The sequence below is a fragment of the Marmota marmota genome, unplaced genomic scaffold (genome assembly GCF_001458135.2).
Source record: "Marmota marmota marmota unplaced genomic scaffold, marMar, whole genome shotgun sequence".
Lineage (NCBI taxonomy): Eukaryota > Metazoa > Chordata > Mammalia > Rodentia > Sciuridae > Marmota > Marmota marmota.
The window spans coordinates 22,612,809-22,638,754 of NW_025999869.1; the positions used below are offsets into that span (position 1 = coordinate 22,612,809).

At 33.6% G+C, this 25,946-nt stretch overlaps 1 protein-coding gene across 8 annotated transcripts in view; it reads right to left on the minus strand.

Moving 5' to 3' along the window:
* Rapgef6 (Rap guanine nucleotide exchange factor 6) overlaps positions 1–25,946 on the minus strand; it is a 215,994-nt gene that overhangs the window by 120,898 nt on the left and 69,150 nt on the right. For 4 of the 8 annotated variants that reach the window (XM_048783193.1, XM_048783184.1, XM_048783208.1 and 1 more), the window contains one exon: positions 9,160–9,303. Coding sequence is in view for 3 of the 8 variants with exons in the window: in XM_048783172.1 (XP_048639129.1) it covers positions 1,203–1,272; positions 9,160–9,188 (99 nt within the window). In the remaining 5 variants the exon portion in view is untranslated. Of the gene's footprint in view, positions 1–1,202; positions 1,273–9,159; positions 9,304–17,621; positions 17,692–25,946 lie in introns of all 8 variants that reach the window. The other 4 variants (XM_048783177.1, XM_048783183.1, XM_048783172.1 and 1 more) reach the window with 3 other exon arrangements.

Consider the following 25,946-nt stretch of genomic DNA (forward strand, 5'->3'; position numbering starts at 1 on the left):
AAAAAAAAAAAAAAAAAAAAAAAAAGAAAAAGAAAAGAAAGAAAGAAAACAGCAAAAAAAGGACCTCATAGTACTCATAGTGGTTACAAAACCAATTCTCGACTTTCACAAATACTATTAAGATTTTTGATACAGAGCATCATTACCTAGAACAACTGCTAGTAGGTAGCGCTTTGGCCAGATGCACAGATTTTACATATCAACTGATAATTTTAATTAAAAGTAAACAAGCCAGGCAAGGTGGCAAATGTCAGTAATCCCAGCTACTTTGGAGTCTTACACAGAAGGATTGCCAGTTTGAAGTCAGCCATGGCAATTTAGGGAGACTATGTCTAAAAATAAAAAGGACTGGGCTGGGGCTGGGGCTGTAGCTCAGTGGTAGAGCACTTGCCTTGCAGGCGTGAGGCACTGGGTTTGATTCTCGGCACCACATTAAAAAAATTAAGTAAGTAAAGGCATTGTGTCCATCTACAACTAAACATATAATAAGCAAATAGTAAATAGAATATATAAATAGTAAATAATAAGTAAATTGTAAATAAAAAGGGCTCAGTAGCAGAGTGCTTGCCCAGCATGTACAAGGCCCTTGATTTAATCCCCAGCAATGCAAAAAAATAAAAATAAAAAATAAATTAAAGCCTCTCAATGCTGCATTTTCTCATGTCTACAATATATGCTTTTAAGAAAAAGACCGATTAATTTAAGAAATAGAAAATGCAAGTATTATGCCATTTATAAAAAAAAAAAAAAGCCTTCTCTAACCTGGTTTAATGGTTAATAATCAGTTTGTCTTAAATCAACTTAGTTCTCCTCTTCCTATGATTTGTCAAATTTCTGATAGTATTTGGTTAAATAACTACCTAATAGTAACTGTGTAAGTCTAATATGCAAAAATTGCACTTAAAGAGGTATCAGTAAACAGAATCCCAAGCAGTGTGCCTACTGCTCTGTTCTGCTCCATTTGGAAGACCAGTACACACAAAAGAAAACAAACTTTTTTTAGCTCACTAGAGGGCTAAAAGCAAAGGACCCATAAGCATAAACCACAAATGCCCAGAGAAAATATAGTATTTGTTCAGGTTTTATGAAATTATACCAAAAAGACACGGGAAAAGAACATACTGAAGTTGAGACAGGAATAAATAACAATAAAAAAATCAAAACACGGGCTGGGGATGTGGCTCAAGCAGTAGCACGCTCGCCTGGCATGCGTGCGGTCCGGGTTCGATCCTCAGCACCACATACAAACAAAGATGTTGTGTCCGCCGAAAACTAAAAGTAAATAATAAAAAATTCTCTCTCTCTCACTCTCTTTAAAAAAAAAAATCAAAACACAACAAAATATGTACTCTCCAGCTTATATAAAAATAAAATAGTTTTAGTTACTTTAATAATTCTTCTGGCTATTTTTTCTTCAAGAAATTAACATGTGGAAAGGCGCTGGGGTTGTGGCTCAGTGGTAGAGTGCTCGCCTAGCATGCACAAGGCACCGGGTTTGATCCTCAGCACCACATAAATGTAAAATAAAGATATTGTGTCCACCTAAAACTTAAGAATAAATATTTTTAAAAAAAGAAATTAACATGTGGTATATATTTCCACAAAGAAACTTTTTTAAGTTGACGATAGACCTTTATTTTATTTATTTATATGTGGAGCTGAGAATCAAACCCAGTGCCTCACACATGCCAGGCAAGCGTGCTACTGCTGAGTCCCAGCTCACTAAGAAACTTCTTAACTCATTTTTAAAACAGTGAAAAAGTAGGCCAGGCATGGTGGTACTCGCCTGTAATCCCAGCGGCTTGAGAGGCTGAGGCAGGAGAATTTAAAGTTCAAAACCAGTCTCAGCAAAATTGAGGTGCTAAGCAACTCAGTGAGAACTTGTCTCTAAAGAAAATACAAAATAGGGCTGGGGATGTGGCTCAGTGGTTGAGTGCCCCTGAGTTCAATCCCTGGCATTTGTTCCCCCACCCCAATAATAATAATAATGAAAAACCAGAAACAATTAAATGACCAAACACTGGAAACTGAATAAATAAATTATGGCACATTATTAAAATGGAGTATTATGTAATCCTTAAGAATAATATTGTGGGGTTGGGGCTGTAGCTCAATGGTAGAGTGCTTGCCTAGCATGTGTGAGGCACTGGGTTTGAGCCTCAGCACAGCATAAATATAAATAAATAAATAAAACAAAGGTATAAAAAATACAGTAACATTATTTTTTAAAAAATGAATAATGTTGTGGTTGGGCACTGTGGCATTTGTTTGTAGTAAACTACTTGGGAGGTTGAGCGCATATGACTGTTTGAGCCTAGGAGTTCAAGACCAAACTGGGCAACATAGCAAGACCTCTTTAAAAAAAAAAAAAGTGTTATAAAAAACCAGCTAACAGCATTTAAAGTTGTTCATACTATGATCTTTAAAAAATCTTGCAAACGATATGGATATCCAGGTATAGGAGACCTATAGGGCCCAAAGACATGAATAGAAAAGATCTTCACAAGGACATAAACTTGTCCTTATCCACAAGGACATGACTTGCCAAAAAATTCAAAAGTACAAGGAAAGAGAATTCTAAAAGCTACAAGAGAATATTGCCAAGTCACATTTAAAGGGACCCCCATTAGACTAAGAGTAGATTTCTTAGCAGATACCTTACAGGCATACCCAGCACAGCTATTCTTCAGAAACGAATAAAGTAAAAACTAGGAGAACTTATCACCACAAGACCTTACTAAAGATGCTTAAGGGAGTCCTTAGAAGTGAAAGAAAGATAACCACCATTATGCAAACACATGAAAGCACGAAAAAGGAAGAACAGACACACAAAACAGAAAAAAATCAAATCTTACCAATACAGTAAACTACCAAATCACAAAATGAACCCTTTAAAAAAATGGATATTCAAAACAATTAGAATAAAACTAACAAAAATCAACAATAATCTTGAATGTAAATGAACTTCTCCAAATAAAAGACACAGACTGGATGAATGCATTAAAAACAAAACAAAACAAAACCAAACCACAAACAAACAAATAAGGACTCAATGATATCTTGCCTGTAAGAAACTCACTGTAAGAAATTCATGTGTAGGAAAAATTCTACACAAATAAAAACCAAAAATGACCAGGAGTAGCTATGCTTACATAAGACAAAAAAGACATGAAGACAAAAACTCTGAGACAGACCAGGCATGGTGGCACATGCCTGTAATCTCAGTAACTTGGGAGGCTGAGACAGGAGGATCACAAATTCAAGGCCAGACTTCGAAATTTAGTGAAAGCCTCAGCAACTTGGAAGAGACACTGCCACAAAATACAAAGTAAAAAAAGAGATGATAAAATGGTTGTAAATGTATATGTACCTAATGCCAGAGCATGCAGTTTAAAACAACAACAAAAAAAACCATTATTAGCTAATAATAGCTAAAGGGAGTCACAGGTTCCAATACAACAATAGTAGGGGACTTCAACAGCCCACTTTTATTAATGAATAGAGTGACAAAACAACAACAATAAAGATACATTAAACTATATTACAGACTGAATGGACCTAACACAGACATTGATAGAGCATTTCATCCAATAACTGCAAAAAACTCACCATTTTCATAAGCATATGGAACTCTCTAGAATAGAGCATATATTAGGGCCACAAAAGAAGTCTTAACATTCAAGAACACTGAAATCACATTCTATATCTTTTCTGACCACAGTAGAACAGAACTAGAAATCAACAAAAAAACTTAACGAATATGTCAAGAAAAATTATAAACAACTTAGCAACACATCTCAGGGTCCTGGGGGGTTGGGATAGGGGGTGAGGGCGGGGTGAGAACAACCCTGAAATTAGAAGGAAATAACAAAGATCAGAGAAGAATAAATGAAGTAGAGATCAACTGAATAAAGAGTTGTTTTTTTTTTTTTTGGTACTGGGGATTGAACTCAGGGGCACTCAACCACTGAACTACATCCCCAAGCCCAATTTTGTATTTTATTTAGAGACAGAGTCTCTCCAAATTGCTTAGTGCCTCGCTTTTGCTGAGGCTGGTTTTGAACTTGTGATCCTCCTGCTTCCCTCAGCCTCCCAAGGCGCTGGGATTAAAGGTGAGTGCCACCGTGCCCAGTAAGGGTTGGTCTTTTGAAAAAACATAAGTCAACAACCCTTTGGCTAGCTAGATTAACCAAGAAAAAAGAGAAGCCCCAAATAAAATCAGAAATGAAAAAAGAGATGTAATAATTTATATCACACAAAAAAAGAGCATTAGGAATTATTATGAAAAATTATATAACAAATTGGAAAACCTAGGAGAATGGATATATTTCTGGCCAAAAGTGACCTAGAAAAATTGAATCTAAAAACTTTGAACAGACCAATATCAAGTAATGAGGTTTAATCAATAATAAAAACAGCTCCCAACAAAGAAAAGCCTAGATTCAGTGGCTCCACTGCTGAATTTTACCAGATATTTAGTGAAGAACTAACCACTCTAAAAAACTGAAATGGAGGGAACCAATCTGAATTTAGTCTATGAGATCAGCATTAGCCTGATACCAAAACCAAATCAGGCGGCAATAAAAAACGAAAATTTTTATATCCATATCCCTGATGAACATGCATGCAAAAATTTTCAACAAAATACTAGCAAATAAAATTCAACATCACATCAAAACATCACTTAACCACAATCAAGTTAGATTTGTCCCAGGGATCCAAGGATGGTTCAACATAGGCCAATCAATAAACATTCAATATCTCTTCACAATGAAAGCCAGGAATGAGCCAGGCATTGTAGCTCATGTCTGTAATTTTAGCTACTTGGGAGGCTGAGGCACAAGTTCCACAGGTTTGAGATTAACCTGGGCAACTTAGTAAGATTATGTTTTAAAATCAAATTTATGAAAGAGCTAAGGATGTACAGCACTTATTTAGCAAATGTGAGGTCTTAATACAGCACTGCAAAGCAAAACAACAACATACTTCTGAACAAGTATAGAAGAATCATACCTCAATATAATAAAGGGTGCTATGACAAACCCATATCCAAATCATAATGAATGGAGGAGGGGGGATGCTGAAAGTGTTCCACTAAGATCCACTAAACAATGGTATCCACCTACTCTCACTGATCTTATTAAATAGTTCTAGAAGTTTTAGCCAGAGACAATTGGGCAAGAGAAAGAAATAATAACCATATTCAATAGAAAGAAGGAAGTAAAATTATTCTTATTTGCAGATGATATAATTCTCTACACAGAAAAGCCTAAAAGTTCCACCAAAAGACTATAAGAATAAGTGAAATTAGTAAAGTTGTAGAATAAAAAAATCAACATACAAATAAATAGTATTTCTATATATCAATAATGAACTTGTTGAAAAAGAAATCATTAAAGCAATCCAATTCACACTAGTTGTAATTTTTTTTAAATACCAAGGAATAAATTTAACCAATGAAGAGACAGACCTCGAAAATAAAAATTATAACGCATTAATTAAAGAAATTGAGGAAAAGATAAAAAATTAGAAAGACCTCCTATGTTCGTATATTAGGAAAATTAATATTGTTAAAGCCCACATTACCCAAAGCAATTTACAAATTCAATGCATTATTTCCTATCAAAATACCAATGACATTATTCACAAAATTAGAAAAAAAAATCCTAAAATTCATATGGAACCATAGAAGACCCTGAACAAAAACAAAACAACAACAACAACAACAAAAAAAAACAAAGCTGGAGGCATTATAATATCTGATTTATAGACATATTACAGAGGGGGTATGGGGGTAGGAAAGGCAGAGGAATGAGATGGACATCATTACTCTAAGTACATGTATGAAGACACGAATGGTGTGACTCTATGTTGTATACAACCAGAGATATGAAAAATTGTTGAATATATATATAATATGAATTGATAAACATTCTATCATAAATATCAAATTAGAATAAATTTTAAAAAAGACATACTACTGAGCCACAGTACCAAAACAGGATACTAATGGCATAAAAACAGAAAATCTATATACCAACGGAAAAGAATAAGGTTCCCAGAAATAAATTTATGCAAGTACAGCAAATTCATTTATGTATTTTTTGTTTGTCTTATGTTTTAGTGGTCCTGGGCATCAAACTTAAGGCCTTACACATGCTAGGTAAGTGCTTTACCACTAAACTAACCCCAGCAAACACTGATTCTTGATAAAGGCCGAAAAACATGATGCTGGAAAAACTGGATTATCTACAGGCAAAATACTGAAAATTGTTCCCTAACTCCTACTCTGTATAAAAATCAAATGAAAATGGATCAAAGACTTAAATGTAAAATTGATATTCTGAAACTACTAGAAGAAAATGTAGGGGAAACATTTCAAGGAATTAATATATCCACTGACTGTTTACATCTGACCTTAAGAACAAGCAACAACAACAAAAAAACAGACAAACAGGATTACATGAAATTAAAAAGCTTTTATACAACAAAGCAGATAATCAATAGAGTGAAGAGAAAACTTATAGAATGACAGAAAATGTGCTGACTACTCCTCTAATAGAGAATTATTATCCAGAATACATAAGGAATTCAAAATATTTAACAGAAAACTAAAAACAAGTAATTCAGTTAAAAGATGGACCAAGTGATCTAAATAGGTACTTCCCAAAAGAAAAAATGTCAATGGCCAACAAATATATTTTCAAAATGCTCAGTAATCATTAGCCATTAAGGGAATGCAAATTGAAACTACAATGAGCTATCATCTCACTCCAGTTTGAATGGCTATTAACAAGAAGACAAAAAATAACAAATGCTGACAAGAATGTAGAGAATAAGCAACTTTCATACCATCTTTGTAGAAATGTAAATTAGTATAGCCATTATGGAAAACAGTATGGAGGTGCCTCAAAAAACTAAAAATAGATCTACAATATAATATAGCTATCCCCACTCTTGGGTAAGTAAACAAAGAAAAGGAAAAAGGCATACCAAAGAGATATCTGTATGACCATAACCCTGTTCACTGTGGCACTATTCCCAATAGCTACGATATGCAGTCTCAACCTAGGTACCAAACAACAGGTGAATGGATAAAGAAAATATTATACACACACACACACGAGTATTATTCAGTCATAAAGAAAAATAAAATCCTTTTTTGCTGCAAAATGGATGGAACTGGAGGATTTGATTATCTTCAGTGAAATAAGGCATGTGGAAGCTAAAACTTCATCTGAATATAAAATAGTAATTACTAGAAGATGAGAAAGGTGAGGGGAGAGTGGGTAAAAAGTGGGCAGATAAACAGTGACTGGATTTGATCAGTGCACGAATGCTATTAATATGAACAATTAATACATGTTAACCAAAATTAAATGTGTTTTAAAAATTTAAAAACTAGAAACAATTTAAATAACCAAATATTGGAAGCCAAATAAATTATGGCAATCATTTAGAACGGCATTGGGGCTACAGTTGTATTGTGTCTCAGTGGTACAGTGCTTGCCTAGCAAGTGTGAAGGCAATGGGTTTAATCACATAAAATAGCATCACATAAAAATAAATTAAAAAAAAATAAAAGTTTTTAAAAAAATACTGTAGGATGTCCAGTGTAACTTCACATCATGTACAACCACAAGAATGGGAAGTTATACTCCATGTGTATATGTCAAAATACATGCTACTGTCATGTATAACTAAAAGGAACGAATAAAAATTAAAGGAAAAAAAAAAAGAATAGTGCTGGGGGCTGGGGTTATAGCTCAGCGGTAGAGTGCTTGCCTTGCACTTGTGAGGTACTGGATTCAATCCTCAGCACCACATAAAAAATAAATAAATAAATAAAACAAATAAAGATATTGTGTCCATTTAAAAAAAAGTACTGAAAAAATCATTTACCAGCATTCAAAGATGTTGAGATTATATATTGTTTAAAAAGTTACAAAACATTATATATTTTAGGTTTTTGAAAGTTGTGAAAACAAACTACATGCTGAAAAGCCTTTAACAAAAAATCTATAAAATGTCATCAATGGTTATACAACTGGATGGTGAGAATGTTTTTAAAATACAGACAGAAATGTGACTGTAATAAGGTAAAACAAGACAGCTTAAACAGTGATACAAAATTTATTTTATAAAGAAAAAAATGGTTAAAAAATTGAAGGAGAAAATGAACCTTGGGTAGCTCTGAATGTGGTAATAAGTTTTTGAACTGATATTGTTTACTATCAAAAACAGAACACATTAAATCAATGAAATGAGGCAAACATGAGAAAATCTTTAGAAGTTGCTTTAAATTGAATACTTATTCCAGTAAACAACCACCTTAATCATCTTTTTTTATTCCTAACATAGAAAGGCAACATTTCTGTTTCTGACAACCAAAAAGATACTCTTAGGAGTTCTACCAATCATCTATTCCTCCAAAATGAACCTTTATTATCATTTAAATAAAACAAACAAAAGAGGAAAAGAAATCAGGACTCCTTGGAAAACTGATTCTATGTAACCACCTCCTGAAAATTTATTTATTCTTTAATAATAATCCACTCATGAATTTATTTATTCTTGGATTATCCTTTATTTCTTTATCTAAAACACAGCAGTTAAAAAAAAGCTATCTACAATTACAAAATTTAAAGACTTCTGAAGAAACAACTTATATTTTTCTGGTATTACAAGTTAATATTTCATCTGCTTTTTCTTTTTTTAATATTTGCATTTGAAAACATACCTTCAACAATTGTATATTTTGACACTAGTATATTTTGCATATTTGTCCTACATTTCAAGGGAACTATGTCTTATAGCATTAAAAAAAGAAAAAAAGCCTCCCCATTCTATTACCTGAGTTTTCAAATAGGATTCTGATCTATCTACACCACATTCAAGCAATAAAAAGAATGATCACAAATGTGTCAAAAAATTAACAACTTTTCTGCTTTAATATGTGAATAAAAGCAAAATCAAAACCAAAATTCCCAGATAATATTTCTGATTTAATCAAAGAGAAGAATTTTTAAAAATTATGTATTTGTCTCCCCTTTTATTTACATGTAGAGACCAAAGTGTTGATATTATCAAAAATATATAAAAATTTCACTTCATATGGAAAATAAAGAAGTTTCATGAAACATCCCCAAATATACTCACAGAAAGATAACTGTTAACATCCACATCATCAGTTATGGTTTGGCGTTCTCCTCTGTAGTTTATTTTCCGAAACCTTCGTCGAGACTGTCTGGCAGGAATTTCTCTTTATAGAAAACTATCTTCATTATCTTTAGAATTCTCTACCTGAAACACATGTTCACATTTCTGATTAAACACCCAATTTTTCCATGTTACCAACAGTCTATGAAGTCTTATCAGGCTCATAAGGAATCTTCATTTACTTCTGGCAAGAAATTGCCTCAAAAAAAAACAAACAAGTCTGTATAGGACAAAGCTCATGAGTTCTAAAAGATTAAAGACAATGTTATAAAAGATTAGGAGACCACAGTTTCCTTCCAGGAAATAGTCTCTTGTGCACATAAACATATATCCTCTAAGTAAAGTCACTTACCAGAAATGAAGGCTGTTAACTACACCTACACATTCAATAATTACAAATGGCCTGATGACATACATATTTTACTTAGCAAACAATCATGAGTATGATTTACAGTGAAATGCTGAAAATCAAAACCAAAAACAAGTTACTCATTATTCTTTGGTTTTAACTGAGTATATGACAACAGCCAAAAGTAAGGCTAGCATCTTTTAATAAAGGAGCATAGTGGTACATGCTTGTAATCCCAGGTACTCAGGAGACTCAGGAAGGAGAATGGCAAGTTTGAGGACAGCCTTGGAAACTTATTGAGACCCTGTCTTAAAATAAAAAGCAAAAAATGGCTGGGGACATAGCTCAGTGGTAGAGTACCTTTGGATTCAATACCAAGTACAGAGAGAGGGAGACAGAGAATAAGAAAAAACCCTAACATTTATATAGAACTTAAAATTAGTCAACATGTATACTGTGTGTGTATGTGTGTATAAAATACCATCTAGTTCACTCTATAGCTCTCTAAGCAGGTACTACCATTTATAGTTTACAGACAAGCAAAATAAAACCCCAAAAGATGAGTGACTTTCCAGGCTTACAACAGTGATACTTATTAAAGTGCATGGGCATGAGGTGTATTTCCAAAGCTTATGCTGTTGAGGCAAGACTGCACTGCTTGTCCAATCACCGACTAAAGAATAGTTTTTAAAATAAACTATTTTTAAAGGGTATATTGATATTAAGATATACCTTATAATTAATTTCATATCCACAGGTGACAAATGATTTCAGTTTTCTCCCACAACTACTTTTCCTATTAATGTCATACCTCTTGTTAATATTATAATATATGTCCTAGGCACCCAAATGCTATCTAATCAACATTCCCAGCTTACCTGGTTGTTTTCCAAATCTTAGGCCCAATCACTTTTCAATTGTCAATTCTTTTGTACAAGCCCCTCCTTCATTTCCACTATCACTATCCCTTATTTGAGTCACTTCAGTCCTGACTATCCCTAATTGGTTATTCAGCTGCTGGGATTCTCTAATTCTATTCTGCATGGTCAGATAAGTCACCTAGATCATTTATCATTAGTGTCAGGTCTGCTGTTTTAAAATACTTCAATGGGACTCTAACGTTTACCAAATAAACTTTAAATTTTTATATTTGATACTCAAAGCTACACACAACTCCACAGTGCCCCCCCCAACCCCATGGAATACTCATGACTTTATAATATATATAACAACCTTGGAAAAGTTGTTCTCATCTTTCTCCCCTTAAAAAATACACTCACATAAAAACTTTAATGATACGCAAAACTTCCTAGTGATTTCTCAGAAAGAGTTGAGTCTACCCTATTCTGTTTTAGGTTTTACTCAGTTTTGGGAGGCTGAGGCAGAGTTTAAGGGTAGTACCAGATAGGTCAATACTACTACTCATGTGCCTCTCTAAAGAGCTTATATTCTCTCCTAAGTAACAGGTTATTTCCCTCTGTATCTTTATATGCCATCAACTGGACACTACCAATCATTTAAGGTACACCTCAATGGCCATTTCTTCCACAATCACAAAAGACATTTCTCTCCTCAGACCTTGACTGGCTCGGTCTATGCACACAGACTTCTTATAAATGGTATTGATTTTAGGCCTTTGAAAATGCTGCCATTACTTCTACCCAAAACCCTATTCCTTCTCTGCTAACTTGTTGGTCTCCTACATGTTATTCATTACCCACTTCAAACAATCCATCCTCTACTCTAGGATGGTATTTCCCCCTCTAAAGCACTAAGCATACTCATCACATTTATTTAAGAAAACCTCACTAGCAAGATAACAAGTTCTCCAAGGCAACAACTGTATTATATTCATCTTTGTTAATTTAATACTATGGGATTTGCAAAAATGCACATCACATTAAGTCTCCATGTCTTTTCAAATATGTGAAATTTGAAAAGAAATATGTGCAAGTTCTGGAAATATGTATAAATTCTTCAAGAAATAAACTGGCAGGCCAGGTGTTGTGGTGCACACCTGTAATCCCAGCAACTCAAGAGACACAGCGAGGAGGATCACGAGTTCAAAGTCAGCAACAACTTAGCGAGGCCTAAAGCATCTTAGCAAGGCCCTGTCTCTAAATAAAATATGAAAAAAGGGCTGGGGATAGTTTCTGTGGTTAAGTGTCCCTGGGTTCAATCCTGGGTAACAAAAAATCAAAACCAAAACCAAATAAACAAAAAATGGATATTTCCCTTAAACTTATATTCACAGCAAAACCCTCCAAAAATCAATGAACCAAATAAAAATGTTAACAACCCCTCCCAAAAGAGAACAAAACAATGTGCCAACTGAGATGTTTACCAACAAAAGAGCTTCACTAAATAAAAGTCAAAGGGTGTCTTTTGAGTTCCCGGGCTGGGGTTGTGGCTCAGTTGGCACAGCACTTGCCTGGTACATGTCAGGCACTGGGTTCGATCCTCGGCACCACATAAAAATAAAATAAAGGCATTGTGTCCATCTACTGGACAAACTATTTTAAAAAATGAGTTTCCCATAAGTAAGGTCTTGACAACAAAAATTAAAAGTAAAATGCCAAATACATAATTAATTATGAACAACTAATGACTGTATAAAATAATAACATGGCAAAATTTGTGAAATTAATAAAGCTAAAATACTGAGCAACAGAAATCATATTTGGGTATTAACATTAAAGTCTTAAAAGTTGGCTACTACTAATTTCAGATATTTTAAAGTAGGCATTTAAAAACAGCCAGAAGTAGTATTAAAGGAAAGACCCACACCCTATTTCTAAGGTGGAGAAGAGAAGTGGGAGAAAAGAATTTACTATGAGAGAGAACAAAAGCAATATGAGGCAAAAATAAAGAACATATATATAGCACATAATGTGGCAAAGTAAATACAAATCTATCAGCAATCAGAATAAACATGAGTGTCTTTCCAGGTTAAAAATTAATCTTAAAATGCAGAAAAGAGGGAAAAGACCCTAAGTACAAAGGTGCACAGAATCCCAGTAAAGAAAATATGACAAAAAATATAAGAAATTAAAATAACAGGTTAATATCTCACTAAGAGACAAGACTCCTAAACTTGATTATCCAATTGGGCCCAGAATGTAGAAAAAAGATAACAAGAATCTAAGGCTGAGTTTTTACAGAGAATGCAAGGGTAGTTTGTTAGAAAAATGTGTTAAATTATTATACTAAAAGATAAATAGATTCAGACATAATTATCTTAGAAATGCAGAAAAAAGTTGTTGTTGTTTTTTTTAAATAAAGTCAGAATCCTTTCCTGATAACAATTCTTAGCAATATTTTTTGATACTGAAGTTAACCCCTTTAGGTTATTTCGAACTTTTGACAGAAGACCAATAACATCTGCTATTTTCTTGCTTTGTAACATAAAAAAAAAAAATCTCTCCAAGAATGTTATTATAGTTTGGATGTGAGGTGTCCCCTAAAAGCTCCCATGTGAGACAGTGCAAGAAGGTTCAGGAGAAATAACTAGGTTATAAGGGTCTTAATCCAATCAGTGATTTAAACACCCCCCCCATTAACTGAGTAGTAACTGAAGTGCTAGGGTATGGCTGGAAAAGGTGGGAATTGGGGCGTGGCTTTGGGTATATATTTGTATGTGGCAAGTAGATTCTTCCTCTGCTTTTTATTCACAGTGAGCTGCTTCCCTTCCCCACATTCTTCTGCCATTCAGTCTCACCTCAAGCCCAGAATAATAAAGCTGGCTTTCTATGGCCTAAGCCTCTGAAACTCAGAGCCCTCAAATAAACTTTTCCTCCTTTAAAATTGTTCTGGTCAGATACTTTAGTCACAGCAGTGAAAAAGCTGATTAAAACAAAGACAGTGCCTGCCTATTCATAAGTAATTGATTCCTGGAGGTCTGTGTTCACTTAGTGGCAGAATGGTACTTATTCACCATAACCTAGGCTCTGTATCCACTAGGAACAGTTAAGTACTTGGTCATCATTGCTTCTAAGCTTTTGTAATGTAAACAGCCCTTAAGAATAATACATTTTTTTGGTAAGTACTTAAACAAAAAGTCTACTATAGTCTAATAAGTTTTATTTATTTATTTAGGGAATGACTAAAAACCATATATTATAGGGTAGGACTTAACAAACCTAAACATCAAAGGAAGCAAAAATGAGACAAGGCAGAAGAGTGCAATATAAATTAACAAAAATGGGAAAGACAAGGATGCAAAAAACAGTGAGCATGTGCTGAAGATACAAGGGAAGAGGATCTGGTGAAATTTCAATCTTAAGACTTGTGTTTAGGTAAAGTAGTAATGGAATAGATTTCTAAACCCCACTACATGCTTCTGCTTCCTTAGCTTCTATTTCATCATCCTTGACCAACTGTAACTATAACTGGTCATTTAACCTTCAATATCAGCACTCAGTAGGTAGCTGACTCATTTTCATATTAGTCTCCTCTTTTTTCAAGGTGCTGCCACTATGCTCCTCTTCTGATTTACTCTTCATTTCCCTTTCTTGGCTGTGCCTTTTCAAAAAAAATTCTAAGCTTTCTAGTAGAGAATCCATTTAAAAAAAAAAAAAATCTGGATCTGTTCCTTCTTAATGGATTGAAGATCATCTCCTTTTAACTTTCCAGACTTGGAAAGTCATCCTGCTGTCCTAATCCTGTTGAAAGTCATAATCCAAATCAAGATAGGAGACTGTATATAACTCTGCCATCAAATGATGTCACACTGCTTTTTCCTGGCTCACTTTAGGCTCTTCAGCCAGTAAGTACTGGCTAGTAATCCTTCCGCCATTCTCTTACACTACAACTGCCTAGGCATCTCTCATTAACAAACTAAAAGGAGGAAATGCCCTCAAAAAAACAACCCACAATTTTGCCATACTTTGAGAAGACCACTTCTCTATCAACCTTATTGATCATAAGAGTTAATATCCCCAAAGAATACGTGTTTTTCTGCAATTTCCTTGCTTTCTGACATTTTCCCCCTTGCTAAAATACATCATATAGAACGTTCTTGCCACTGGTTTTAATATTGGTGAGTCTTCTATACACATTACCAAACTCTGGGAGAAAGTTTTCAATCTTTGTTTGGTTTCTGCAGATAACTTAAATAAGGTTACAGAAGTTTCCTTTAATTCCTACTTTGCTCAAAAAGCCTTTTAAATCATGTTTTAAGTATTTAAAAATGCCTATTCTGTATCTATAGAAATGATCATCTGATTTTCTAGTTATACTGAAGAAGTAAATCTTACTGATTTTCCAACCTTGTAACTCTTGAGAAAAAGTTCAAATTAGTTATGGTGTCTTATCCTATCCTGGGATGATTCCTTATTAATTTTTAAAATTTATTTTTGATTCCCGATAACCTTACTAACTTCTACTCTCACAGAAAACACTGTCTTTGTAATAGAGCTTTTGTATAATGCCCTGGTTGGGCTTTGTAATCAAAATTAAACTGGGCTCATAAAAGAGGTTAATTATTCAAGTTTTTCTGTTTAGCTTTATATATTATTTCTTCTTATATGTTTGGAAAATTCATCAGTGATGCTACATACGTTTAAATTTTTAGATGGAAATGTATATAATCAGATTCACTTTCTTTTGTAGATAATGGTATATGCAGTTTCTCCTATATGTGTGGGCTAGTTTGGGTAAATTGTGTTTAAATTTTAAGGAACTGGACTATCTTGAACTTCAAAACTAGTTGGTTTAAGTTTTTCATAATACCCTTTTTTCAAAAAAACACGTTTGTCGGATCCATGGTAGTGTATACAACCTTTCTCATTTCTGTTATTTCTTATGTGACTTTTTTGTTCCTTTTATGTTTGACAGGGAATTATCAATTTTATTTTCTCTAAGAACCAACTTCTGCCGCCTCTGTTGTTCTGAAATGCTTTTATTAGTGCATTTTTAGTAAAACTTAATAGGGTGTTCATTTTGACATAATCATACTTGCTTAAAATTTAATTTACTCCATTTCAGTTCCCAGTGCCTTGTTTTTTCCACCCTTCGCCCTCCCTCTTTCTTTTTCTCCCTTCCTCTACTCTACTGGTTTACCTTCTATTTATTTATAAATCAGTACATTATAAACAATAAAGGTGAAACTCACTGTGGTACATTTATACATGTACACAGAATAATTTTGTCAAATTAATTCCGCATTTCCACCCCTTTCTTCCCTCCCCATCAAACATCTTCTTCTACCTTACTGATCTTTCCCTATTTTCTGGGATCTGTCCCCACCTTTTCCCCCACTTACTTTGACTTAGCTCCCACATGTGAAAGAAAATATTCAAATCTTGACTTTCTGAGTCTGGCTTATTTCACTCAGCATCTTCTCCAGTTCCATCCATTTACTTACAAATGTCATCATTACATTCTTCTTTGTGATGGAGTAAAACCCAACTGTGCACATATACCACGTTTTCTTTATCCATTTGTTGACGGGCACCTGGGCTGGTTCCATGACTTGGTTCTTAGGAACTGCACTGCTATAAACACCAATGTGCCTGTATCACTACAGTGTGCTGATTTTAGTGGTTTTAGATAAATACCGAGGGAGAGGGATAGCCCAGTCATATGGTGGTTCTATTCCTGTTCTTTTGAAGAATCTCCATACTGTTTTCCAAAGTATGAGGGTGCCTTCCCCCCCACATCCTCACCAGCATTTGTTATTATTTGTGTTCTTGATGATTGCCATTTTAACAGGATTGAGATGGAATCTCAATGTAGTTTTGATTTTCATTTCCCTGATGGTCAGGTCAGGGGTGTTGAACATTTTTTCATGTATTTGTTAGCCATGTGCATTTCCTATTCAAAGAAACTGTTTAGTTCTTTTGCCCATTTATTTATTGGTTTGATTGCTGTTAAGCTTTTTGAGTTTTATATATATATATATTTTATGGCTACTAATATTCTGTCAGAGGAATACTGGCAAAGATTTTTGCCCATTCACTATGCTCTCTCTTCACATTCTTCATGTTTCCTTTGCGATGAATAATCTTTTTAATTGATAGAATCTCACTAGTTTATTCTTGATTTTATTTCTTGAGCTTTAGAGGCCTTGTTAAGGAAATCAGTTTCTGTACCACTATGTTGGAGTGCTGACTCTATGTTATCCTCTTTGTTTCAATTTTGTTTTTATGACACTGATTTTAAAGTTTTATATTTATATTTATTATTTGTTGGCTTCCTTCCAGTTGTTTTTATAAAACCTAAATGTTTTTATAAGCCTAAATTTATGGTTATGATTCAGTTAGGGAAAGAGGAATCTGTTTGAAGATGTTAATCTGACTATAGTATCATGAAATGGAAAAGTGGTTAGCTCTCAACCCTGATATTCATTAAGAAATCAACCTTACTTTTCAAAAGTTCAAATCAAATTGTAAGACATGATCATCTACACATTTAAAATTAAATCATTTACAAATTTAAAATTTTTTTTAAATTTTTTATTGTTGGCTGTTCAAAACATTACATAGTTCAATGCATCCATTTGAGCATATGCTATTTTCAAGTAAAGACATCTCAGAACAAGATAAAAGGGAACTATTGCTCTTGATTCTTCTAATGAAAAAAGAAAAAGGGGAGAAGTGGAGGAGGAAATGAAGTATATAAATGAAGTATTACAAAGCAAAAATATTAAGATGCAGATCACTTCTTACTTGTGTCTGCTTGTAAGACTCTAACTTTTCTCTATCTTCTACCCCTATATTCCAGGGTACATTACTTGGATATTCAAAGTTTCCTGACTGAATTTAATGAAAAAGAAGAAAACATTTGAAAAAAATCATAGTCTCTTTCCCCAAACCTTTAGTTTTCTGGTGGAATGGGCAAAAGAAATTAACAAATTTGGAATATGTTATATATAACTGTATCATGTTTCCCATTCTCTTAGGGATCAGAAAAAGGTGATACATAGTTCTCATGCTACTTAAAATCTCTGACAAGTCATAGCAATGCAACCTCCCGAAGGGTTTAAGAACTACTACATTTGAAGATGAAACTGAAACATTTAAAATAAAAATTCAGCATTCTTTAAAGTTCTTACCACAATCATTTCTGAAGGCTCTAATACAAGACAATCACATCCTCTTTTTCCTCCAAACTGCTTACCAAAACTATAAAAACAGAAAAACAATTTCTTTAGCAGAGGTTATAAAATAAAGTATATCAATATAGGAAAAAAAAAAAAAGCAAACAACAACAACAACAACAAAAAAACCCTGAGATGTAACTGAGAAATTCTGATTCTGTTTATTAAGATTTTCTTTAAAAAAACAAAAACAAAAACAAAAGACAAGTCAACACACACAAAAAACTTTGCTCTTATTTGACCAAATACAACAGGTCTCAATATAGTTCTGTATGAAAAATTTAAATACCTGCCTTTAATTATTCACTATAATCACTTATAGGCAATACTGGCCTAATCTCAATTTTAAACATCTGTCAACACATGCTAAATGAAAAGGAAAGCATAGCTAATAAGGAGTATATAATTCTGTAGTGTCTTATAAAAATATTGCATTATTAAAAACTTTTAAAAAACATTAAAATTCACATATATAACGAAATGTTGCTAAACATAAATTATTTTAAAAAAAGCATTATAGCCACAATACAAGAAGAGGAGCCTATCTTGATAATCTCAGCAGACAAAGGAGTTTTGGGAGTGTGGGTGATAAGAGAAAGATGCTTTGAATGTGTGAGAGTACCAGAAAAAAGGGAGTAGGTAAGGGAGAAAAGAAAATGAGGGAAATGAAGGAACAGGGAAGGAGAGTAATAGAAAAAACAAACACAGGAGTGTGAAGAAGGGAGATCTCTTCAGAAAGGTCCCTTGAATCTTCGGGTAAGTTTTGCACTGTGAATATGTGAGAATAAATCTAAAGCCAAAGTGGACAGACCATATAACACATGGGGCATATTAGTTCTACAACAGAGTAATGTGGGATTTACTAAAATTTTAAAAGGCTCAAGATAATAAAATGGATTATAATTAGCTAAACCATATGCTAAAACAAAACCCAATACTACCTAAAAAAAAAACAAAAACAAAAACTGGAAATCAATGATACAAAAAGTCACAATGACCAATACTCATAAAAAGGGGAGGGAGGGCAAGGAATAAGAAACTATAACTAACAGAAAAACCACTCAATAAAAACAGACCCAGAAACTATCAGAAGATACGGACATTAAAACAGCCATTTTTAAGTATGCTCAATATATTCAAGAAAGTAGAGATAGATATGAGAAACAGAAGCTATAAAAAGATTTACTAGAATATTCTACACATCACATGTGCAGACATATAAGGTCTGCCTATCTTATTATTTTAGCAGTGTTAAAATTGGTGAGCAGCTTCAGTCAGTGTCAACTTGATCTACCCATTACAGAATTTCCTCTGAATTTTTCAACAGTTTTAGCATTCATTTTTGATTAGTGCCTACACAGAAAGTGTTAGGCCACTGAAATAGCTTTATATTATTCTATCATTCTTACTGAATTTATCAAATGGTATACAGATAAAAAGAAAAACTCTCCCTTACTCACTACTTGAGCTTCAGTACTATAGTTTACACATAAGAGGCAGAATAAAACATTCACACAATATGACTGTATATAAAATCAGAGTTTCACAAGGTACCAGAAATAAGAGAATTTAGCAAGGAAGGATAGAGCTCAATGTCCCCAAAACAATCATTTTATTGTAAATTATCAACAAATAATAATCTCTTAAATTCCACTAGACAATTCCTAAAAGATGAATTATCAAAATGCATACACAATCTCCACAAAACAATAAACTAAACTATAAAGCAAGACACACAAAGGAAAAAAACTTCAGAGTTGCAAAAATTCTCAATAAAATTCTGGAAAACTGAGGTGGGGTTGTGGCTCAGTGGTAGAGCGTTTACCAAGTGTGAGGGTGCTGGGTTCAATCCTTAGCACCACAAAAAAATAAATATATAAAATAAAGGTATTTTGTCCAACTATAACTATAAAATATTAAATTTTTGGCAAATTGCATATAAAAACATATTAAAAATATAATGCACCACAGTCAAGTGGTATTCATCTCAGGGATGCAACGTTGGTTCAACATATGGAAATCAATAAACATAATTCATCACATCAATAGAATTAAAGACAAGAATTATATGATCATCTCAATAGATGCAGAAAAAGCATTTTACAAAATACACCACTCCTTCATATTCAAAACATTAGAAAAACTAGGAATAGTAGGAATATACTTCAACATTTATCAAAACTATATATGCTAAATCTAAAGCCAACATCATTCTAAAGAAAGAAAAATTGGAAGCATTCCCTTTAAAAAGTGAAACAAGTCAAGGATGCCCTCTTTCACTACTTCTGTTCAACATCATCCTTGAAACACTAGCCATAGCAATTAGAAGAAAGAATAAAGGGATACAAATAGGAAATGAAAAACTCAAACTACCACCATTTGGTAGTAGTACCATAATGATATGACTATATATTTAGAAGATCCAAAACATTCCACCAGAAAAAAACAGCAGGATATAAAATCAACACCCATAAATCAAATGTGTTCCTATATTATCAGTGATGAATCTACTGAAAGAGAAATTAGGAAAACTACTCTACTCACAGTAGTCTCAATAAAATAAATACTTGGGAATCAATCTAACAAAAGAGATGAAAGACCTCTACAATGTAAACTACAGAACACCAAAGAAAGAAATTAAACAAGGCCTCAGGAGATGAAAAGATGCTCCTAGATAGGCAGAATTAATGTTGTCAAAATATTAATACTGTCAAAATGGCCATACTACCAAAAGCATTATACAGATTTAATACAATTCCTATTAAAATCCAAATGACATTCTTCATAGAACTAGACAAAGCAATCATAAAATTAATTTGGAAAAATAGGAGACCCAGGATAGCCAAAGCAATCATTGGCAAGAAGAGTGAAGCAGAAGGCTACACAATAACAGATCTTAAACTATACTACAGAGCAATAGTAACAACAACAGCATGGTATTGGCACCAAAACAGACATGTAGACTAATGGTACAGAATAGAAGTCACAGAGACAAACCTACATAAAAACAGTTATCTCATACTAGACAAAGGTGCCAAAAATATTCACTGGAGAAAAGAGTCTCTACAACAAATGGTGCTGAGAAAACTGGAAATCCATATGAAGCAAAATGAAATTAAACCCCTACCTTTCACCCTGCAGAAAACCCAACTCAAAGTGGGTCAAGGACCTAGGAATTAGACCAGAGACCCTGTGCCTAATATAAGAATAAGTATGCACAAATCTTCATCATGTCAGCCCTGGATGGGGACTTCCTTAACATGACTCCTAAAGCGCAAGAAGTAGCTCACCTAGGTGTCCTTCAAGAGATAAATGGATAAAGAAAATGTGGTATACATACACAATAGAATATCACTCAGCCTTGAAGAAGAATGAAATGATGACAATTGCCAGTAAATGGATGAAACTGGAGACTATCATGCTAAAGGAAATAAACCAAAGGCCAAATGTTTTCTCTGATATGTGGATACTAATTTATAAGAAGGGATAGGGGCTAGGGAAGAACAGAGATACTTTGGATTAGATAGAGGGGAGTGAAGGGAGGGGAGGGGCTATAGGAGTAGGAGGGATAGTGGAATGAATTAGACATTATTTCCCTGTGTGTATATGACTACATGACTGGTGTGATTCTACATCATATACAACAAAAAGAATGAGAAGTAATACTCCATTTATGTATGATGTGTTAAAATATATTCTATTGTCTTGTATAACTAATTATAAAAAAAAAAAACCTATAAAACATTGCCCAGAGAAATTAAAGAAAATCCAAAGTAAAAATAAACGTAAGTTGCTTCTGGATTGAAAAACTTGCTATTATTAACATGGCACTTCTCTATAAATTGATCTATAGATTCAAGGCAATGATAATAACAAATCCCAGAAAGATTGGTGTAATGATCTAAAACCTACATGGAAATATAAAGAATCTAAAAGAGCTAAAATGATTTGGAAACTAAAAAGTCAGAATACTATTTATCAAATTTCAAAATAAGATAAAGCAGGGATGGTGGTACACACCTAAAATCCCAGTGACTCTTGAGAGTGCAATAGAAAGACTGTAAACTCGAGGCCAGCCTCAGCAATTTATTAAGATTCCTGTCTCAAAAAATAAAAGGCTTGGGCATGTAGCTCAGGGGTTCAATTTTTAGTACCAAAAGTAAAAAATAAACAGTAATCTAGATGGTTTGGGGGGCTGAGGATATGGCTCAAGCGGTAACACACTTGCCTGGCATGTGCGGGGCGCTGGGTTCGATCCTCAGCACCACATAAAAATAAAATAAAGATGGTATGTCTGCCGAAAACTAAAAAATCAATATTAAAAAAATTTCTCTCTCTCTTAAAAAAAAAAGATGATGTGGTATTGGTTCAACAAGTAAATCAATGATAAGGAGAAAAAAGGGAGAAATACAGACACGTATGATTTTTTTTTTGGGGGGGAGAGACAAAAGTGGCAAGGAAATAAAATAAAGATAATCTTTTCTATAAATGATGCTAGAATAACCAGGTATCAATAATGGAAGGAAAAAAGGGGGGTTGTCTTAATTAACAACATAAGCAAAAAATGATTAGAAACAAATATACATAAAAAGATTAAAACTATAAAAATTTTCCATGTGATACATTTTTTGGATATGCCTTATTTCTATATCTAGAATTTTATCTTGAATGTTTTTGGATTTTTGTCAACTCTTTTGGTTTCTTTAAATGACTCAGTGTTTTTGTATTTTACTAATACCACATATTGTACTAATTGATTTACAGATGAACAACCAATCTTGTATTCCTGGGATAATCTCAACATGGTTAAAAAATACACTTTAGCATATTCCTGGATTCAGATTGCTATTATTTTGTTTGCAAACTCTGTATGTTTTTTTTTTTTTTTTTTTTTTTTTTTTTTTTTTNTATCCATATCCATCTGTATCCATCTCCCTCTTCACAGACCCAAGTAATCACTTATCATTTATCTTTACGAATTTCTTTATTCTGTATATTTCTTATAAACAGAATCAAATAACAGGTAGCCTTTTGTGTTTAGCTTTTTTCAGTTAACATTTTTGAGTTTCATCCAATTGCACCAGGTACCAGTACTTCACTTTCCCACCTCCCAGTGCTGGGGATCAAACCCAGGGCTTTGATCATGCTATGTAAGCATGCTACCATTGAGTTACAAGCCTCAGCCCCACTTCATTCTTTTTTTTTTTTTTTTAGGTGGGGGGCAGGTGGGGATTGAACTCAGGGGCACTCAACCACTGAGCACCACTGAGCCCCATCCCCAGATCTATTTTTTTATTTTATTTAAGGACAGGGTTTTAAAGAATTGCTTAGCACTTTGCTTTTTCTGAAGCTGGCTTTGAACTCTCGATTCTCTTGCCTCAGCCTCCCGGGCTACTGGGATTATAGGCAAGTGCCACTGTGCTGGCCCTACTTCATTCTTTATGATACAATAACATTCCTTCATATGAAGATAGGACATTTTGTTTATCAATTTAACTAGGTAATGGACATTTGGGATAATTTTTCCTATATATTATAAATAATATACTAGTTTACAAGATTTTATATAGACAAATGTTTTCTAGTCTCCTGGGTATACACAGAAATAAAACTAATAGATCATATGATAACTCTTTTTAACTGTTTTGAGGAAAAGTCAAACTTTTCTAATTTGGCTGTAGCATTTTACATTCCATTAATGTTATAAGGGCTCTAATTTCTCCATACCTAGCCCGACAAGATGAATTTTTGATATGAAGTTGAAGATGACAAATTTACAGTCTTTTAAACACAATATGACTTTATAATGTGACCAATTAACATGACTAGCTTATCATGTAATTGCTGGGATTATAGGTGTGTACCACTAGGCACTGCTCAATTCAAATTTCATCAATTATTCCAACATCATTTGCTATCACTCCTATGTTCTAGGATTTAACACAAGATGAAGCATTGCACTTTTTAGTTTTTTCCCCTCGTTTAGTCTAGAACTGTTTCTTAATCTTTCTCTGTATTGCACGACACTAGGATATTTAAAGAATAGACCAAATTATAGACTTTCAATTTGATTAATATTTCCTAATGATTAATCTCAAGTAAGCACTGCTAGTAGGACTATGTCACACAGGTGACATTCTGTCCTTCTCAGTGCATCGCATCAGTTGTGTGACATCAGCTTGTGCCCACATGATGGTGGTAACAATAATTGCTGTTATGATAGTATCTGCTATGTTTTCCCACCAGAAACTTGGTAATTTTTCTCTTCATTAATGATTTGTGGGGACATACTCTGAGATTGCATATATATTCTGTTTCTCATCAAACATTAGCTCCCCCCCCATCCCAACAAGTTTCAGCATTAAAGATTTTTTTAACTTAATCATTCCTTCATACTACTTGTAAGATAGCATTATGTTAGAAAGAGTGTTCTCTTGTCCCTAACTCATTCATGTTATTAGGACTTATAAAATTCTGTATATCTACTAGTACATTTGAATTCCCTAGTATACTAGATTTCACCAGTGAGAGTCCCTTCAACCTGGCTCCTGTGTCCTTTTAGTGGGTTGTCATAATTCTTCGAATAGTTCCTTAAATTGTGGGTGGGTGAAGAAAATATATGTTGGTAATGAAGTGGTGATAAAGAGCACACATTTGTCACATCTCACTAAAATAAACATCTGCAAATGTGTATTTTTGTATATGCTAATATTCTCATTATTAGTACTTTCTACAATATTATGGCAAAACAATTCTTAAATTGCTTATTTTTAAGTATATATATCGATTATAGAAACCAATAGGTTATCCCTTAATAAAAGGAAGTACTAAAAATGCCAGAATAAAATTTGTGTTTTTAACAGATATATGACAAAAAGAAATAAAGGCTGGATGCAGTGATGCACACCTATAATCCCAGCAACTTGATGGCTAAGCCAGGAGGACTTCAAGTTCAAGATCAGCCTCAGAGATTAGTGAAATCCCTCTCTCAAAATAAAAAATTACTTTTTAAAAAGGGCCAGGGATGTAGATCAGTAGTAGAGTGCCCCTGGGTCTAATCCCTAGTAATGGACAAAAAAAAAAAAAAAGAAAGAAAGAAAACAACAAGCGTTTATGTAGCTATGTGTGTATGTGCATGCTCACAAGCACATGCAAGAGACATAATTTTCTAGCTTTATTCACTGAGAGCTAAAAGTAATGAGATACCTGTAGCAATAAATAGAACTGGCAGCCAGATCATGGTTTCTATATACTTTTCTCCAATAAAACAAAGGAAGTGCCCTTAAAGAAAAACTAACTCAAGGTTTGGGTCAGAGAAAGTATAAGATAAGCCTGCAGTACCTTGTACACTAATTGGCTTCATGAGTTTTCTCTTCTTCCTTATGTACAAAACTACAACAGTGCCCAGGCAAGGTAGTACATGCCTGCAATCCCAGCAGCTTGGCTGGCTGAGGGGAGGATCAAGAATTTAAAGCCAGTCTCAGCAACTTAGCAAGGGAGTAAACAACTCAGTGAGACCCTATCTCTAAATAAAACACAAAAGGGGGGCTAGGGATGTGGCTTAAATAATGTCAGTTCAATTCCCAGTACCAAAAAAAACAAAACAAAACAAACCTCAAACAAATGAAACAACAAGAATGTGTAGCATGTATTAAAAACACAATGTACATAAGTGCTGTTCTTATACAAAATATAAAATATATCAACCAATATATATAAAAATATATACTGCCTGAACAGTTTTCTTGCTCAGTCCCTCAATACTTTTATTTAAAAAGAGAATTCTGAGGCCTTATCAAGTAGCCCACATATTCAATGAAAAAAGTAAATATAAAACAATATATCAGTGCTTTAAACAAACCTAAATTCAAGCAATGTACACTGAACACTTACTATGCAGGCAACTCTCTTCAATAAAGCAGTAACCCCCTCATTTGTGATTCTGCTTTCCACAGTTTCAGTCACACACAGTCAACAAAAAAGAGGGGTGAGTATAGTATCAGGAATTTTGAAAGATCACATTCACTTTTACACATTGCATTGTTATAACTGTTCTATTTTATTATTTTTGTTAATCACTTACTCTAATTTTTAAGTTGAACTTTTGTGTGTGTGCAAAGGAAAAGTCATGGTACATGTATAGTTTTTTTACAGGCATCCATTTGGGGAGGGAGGGGACATTTAGAATGTGTCTCCCAAGAAAAAGAGTAAACTACTTTTGTACTGCAAGAGACACAAACCAAAGAAAACATAATATTTGCCTATAAGAAGCTCAAATTC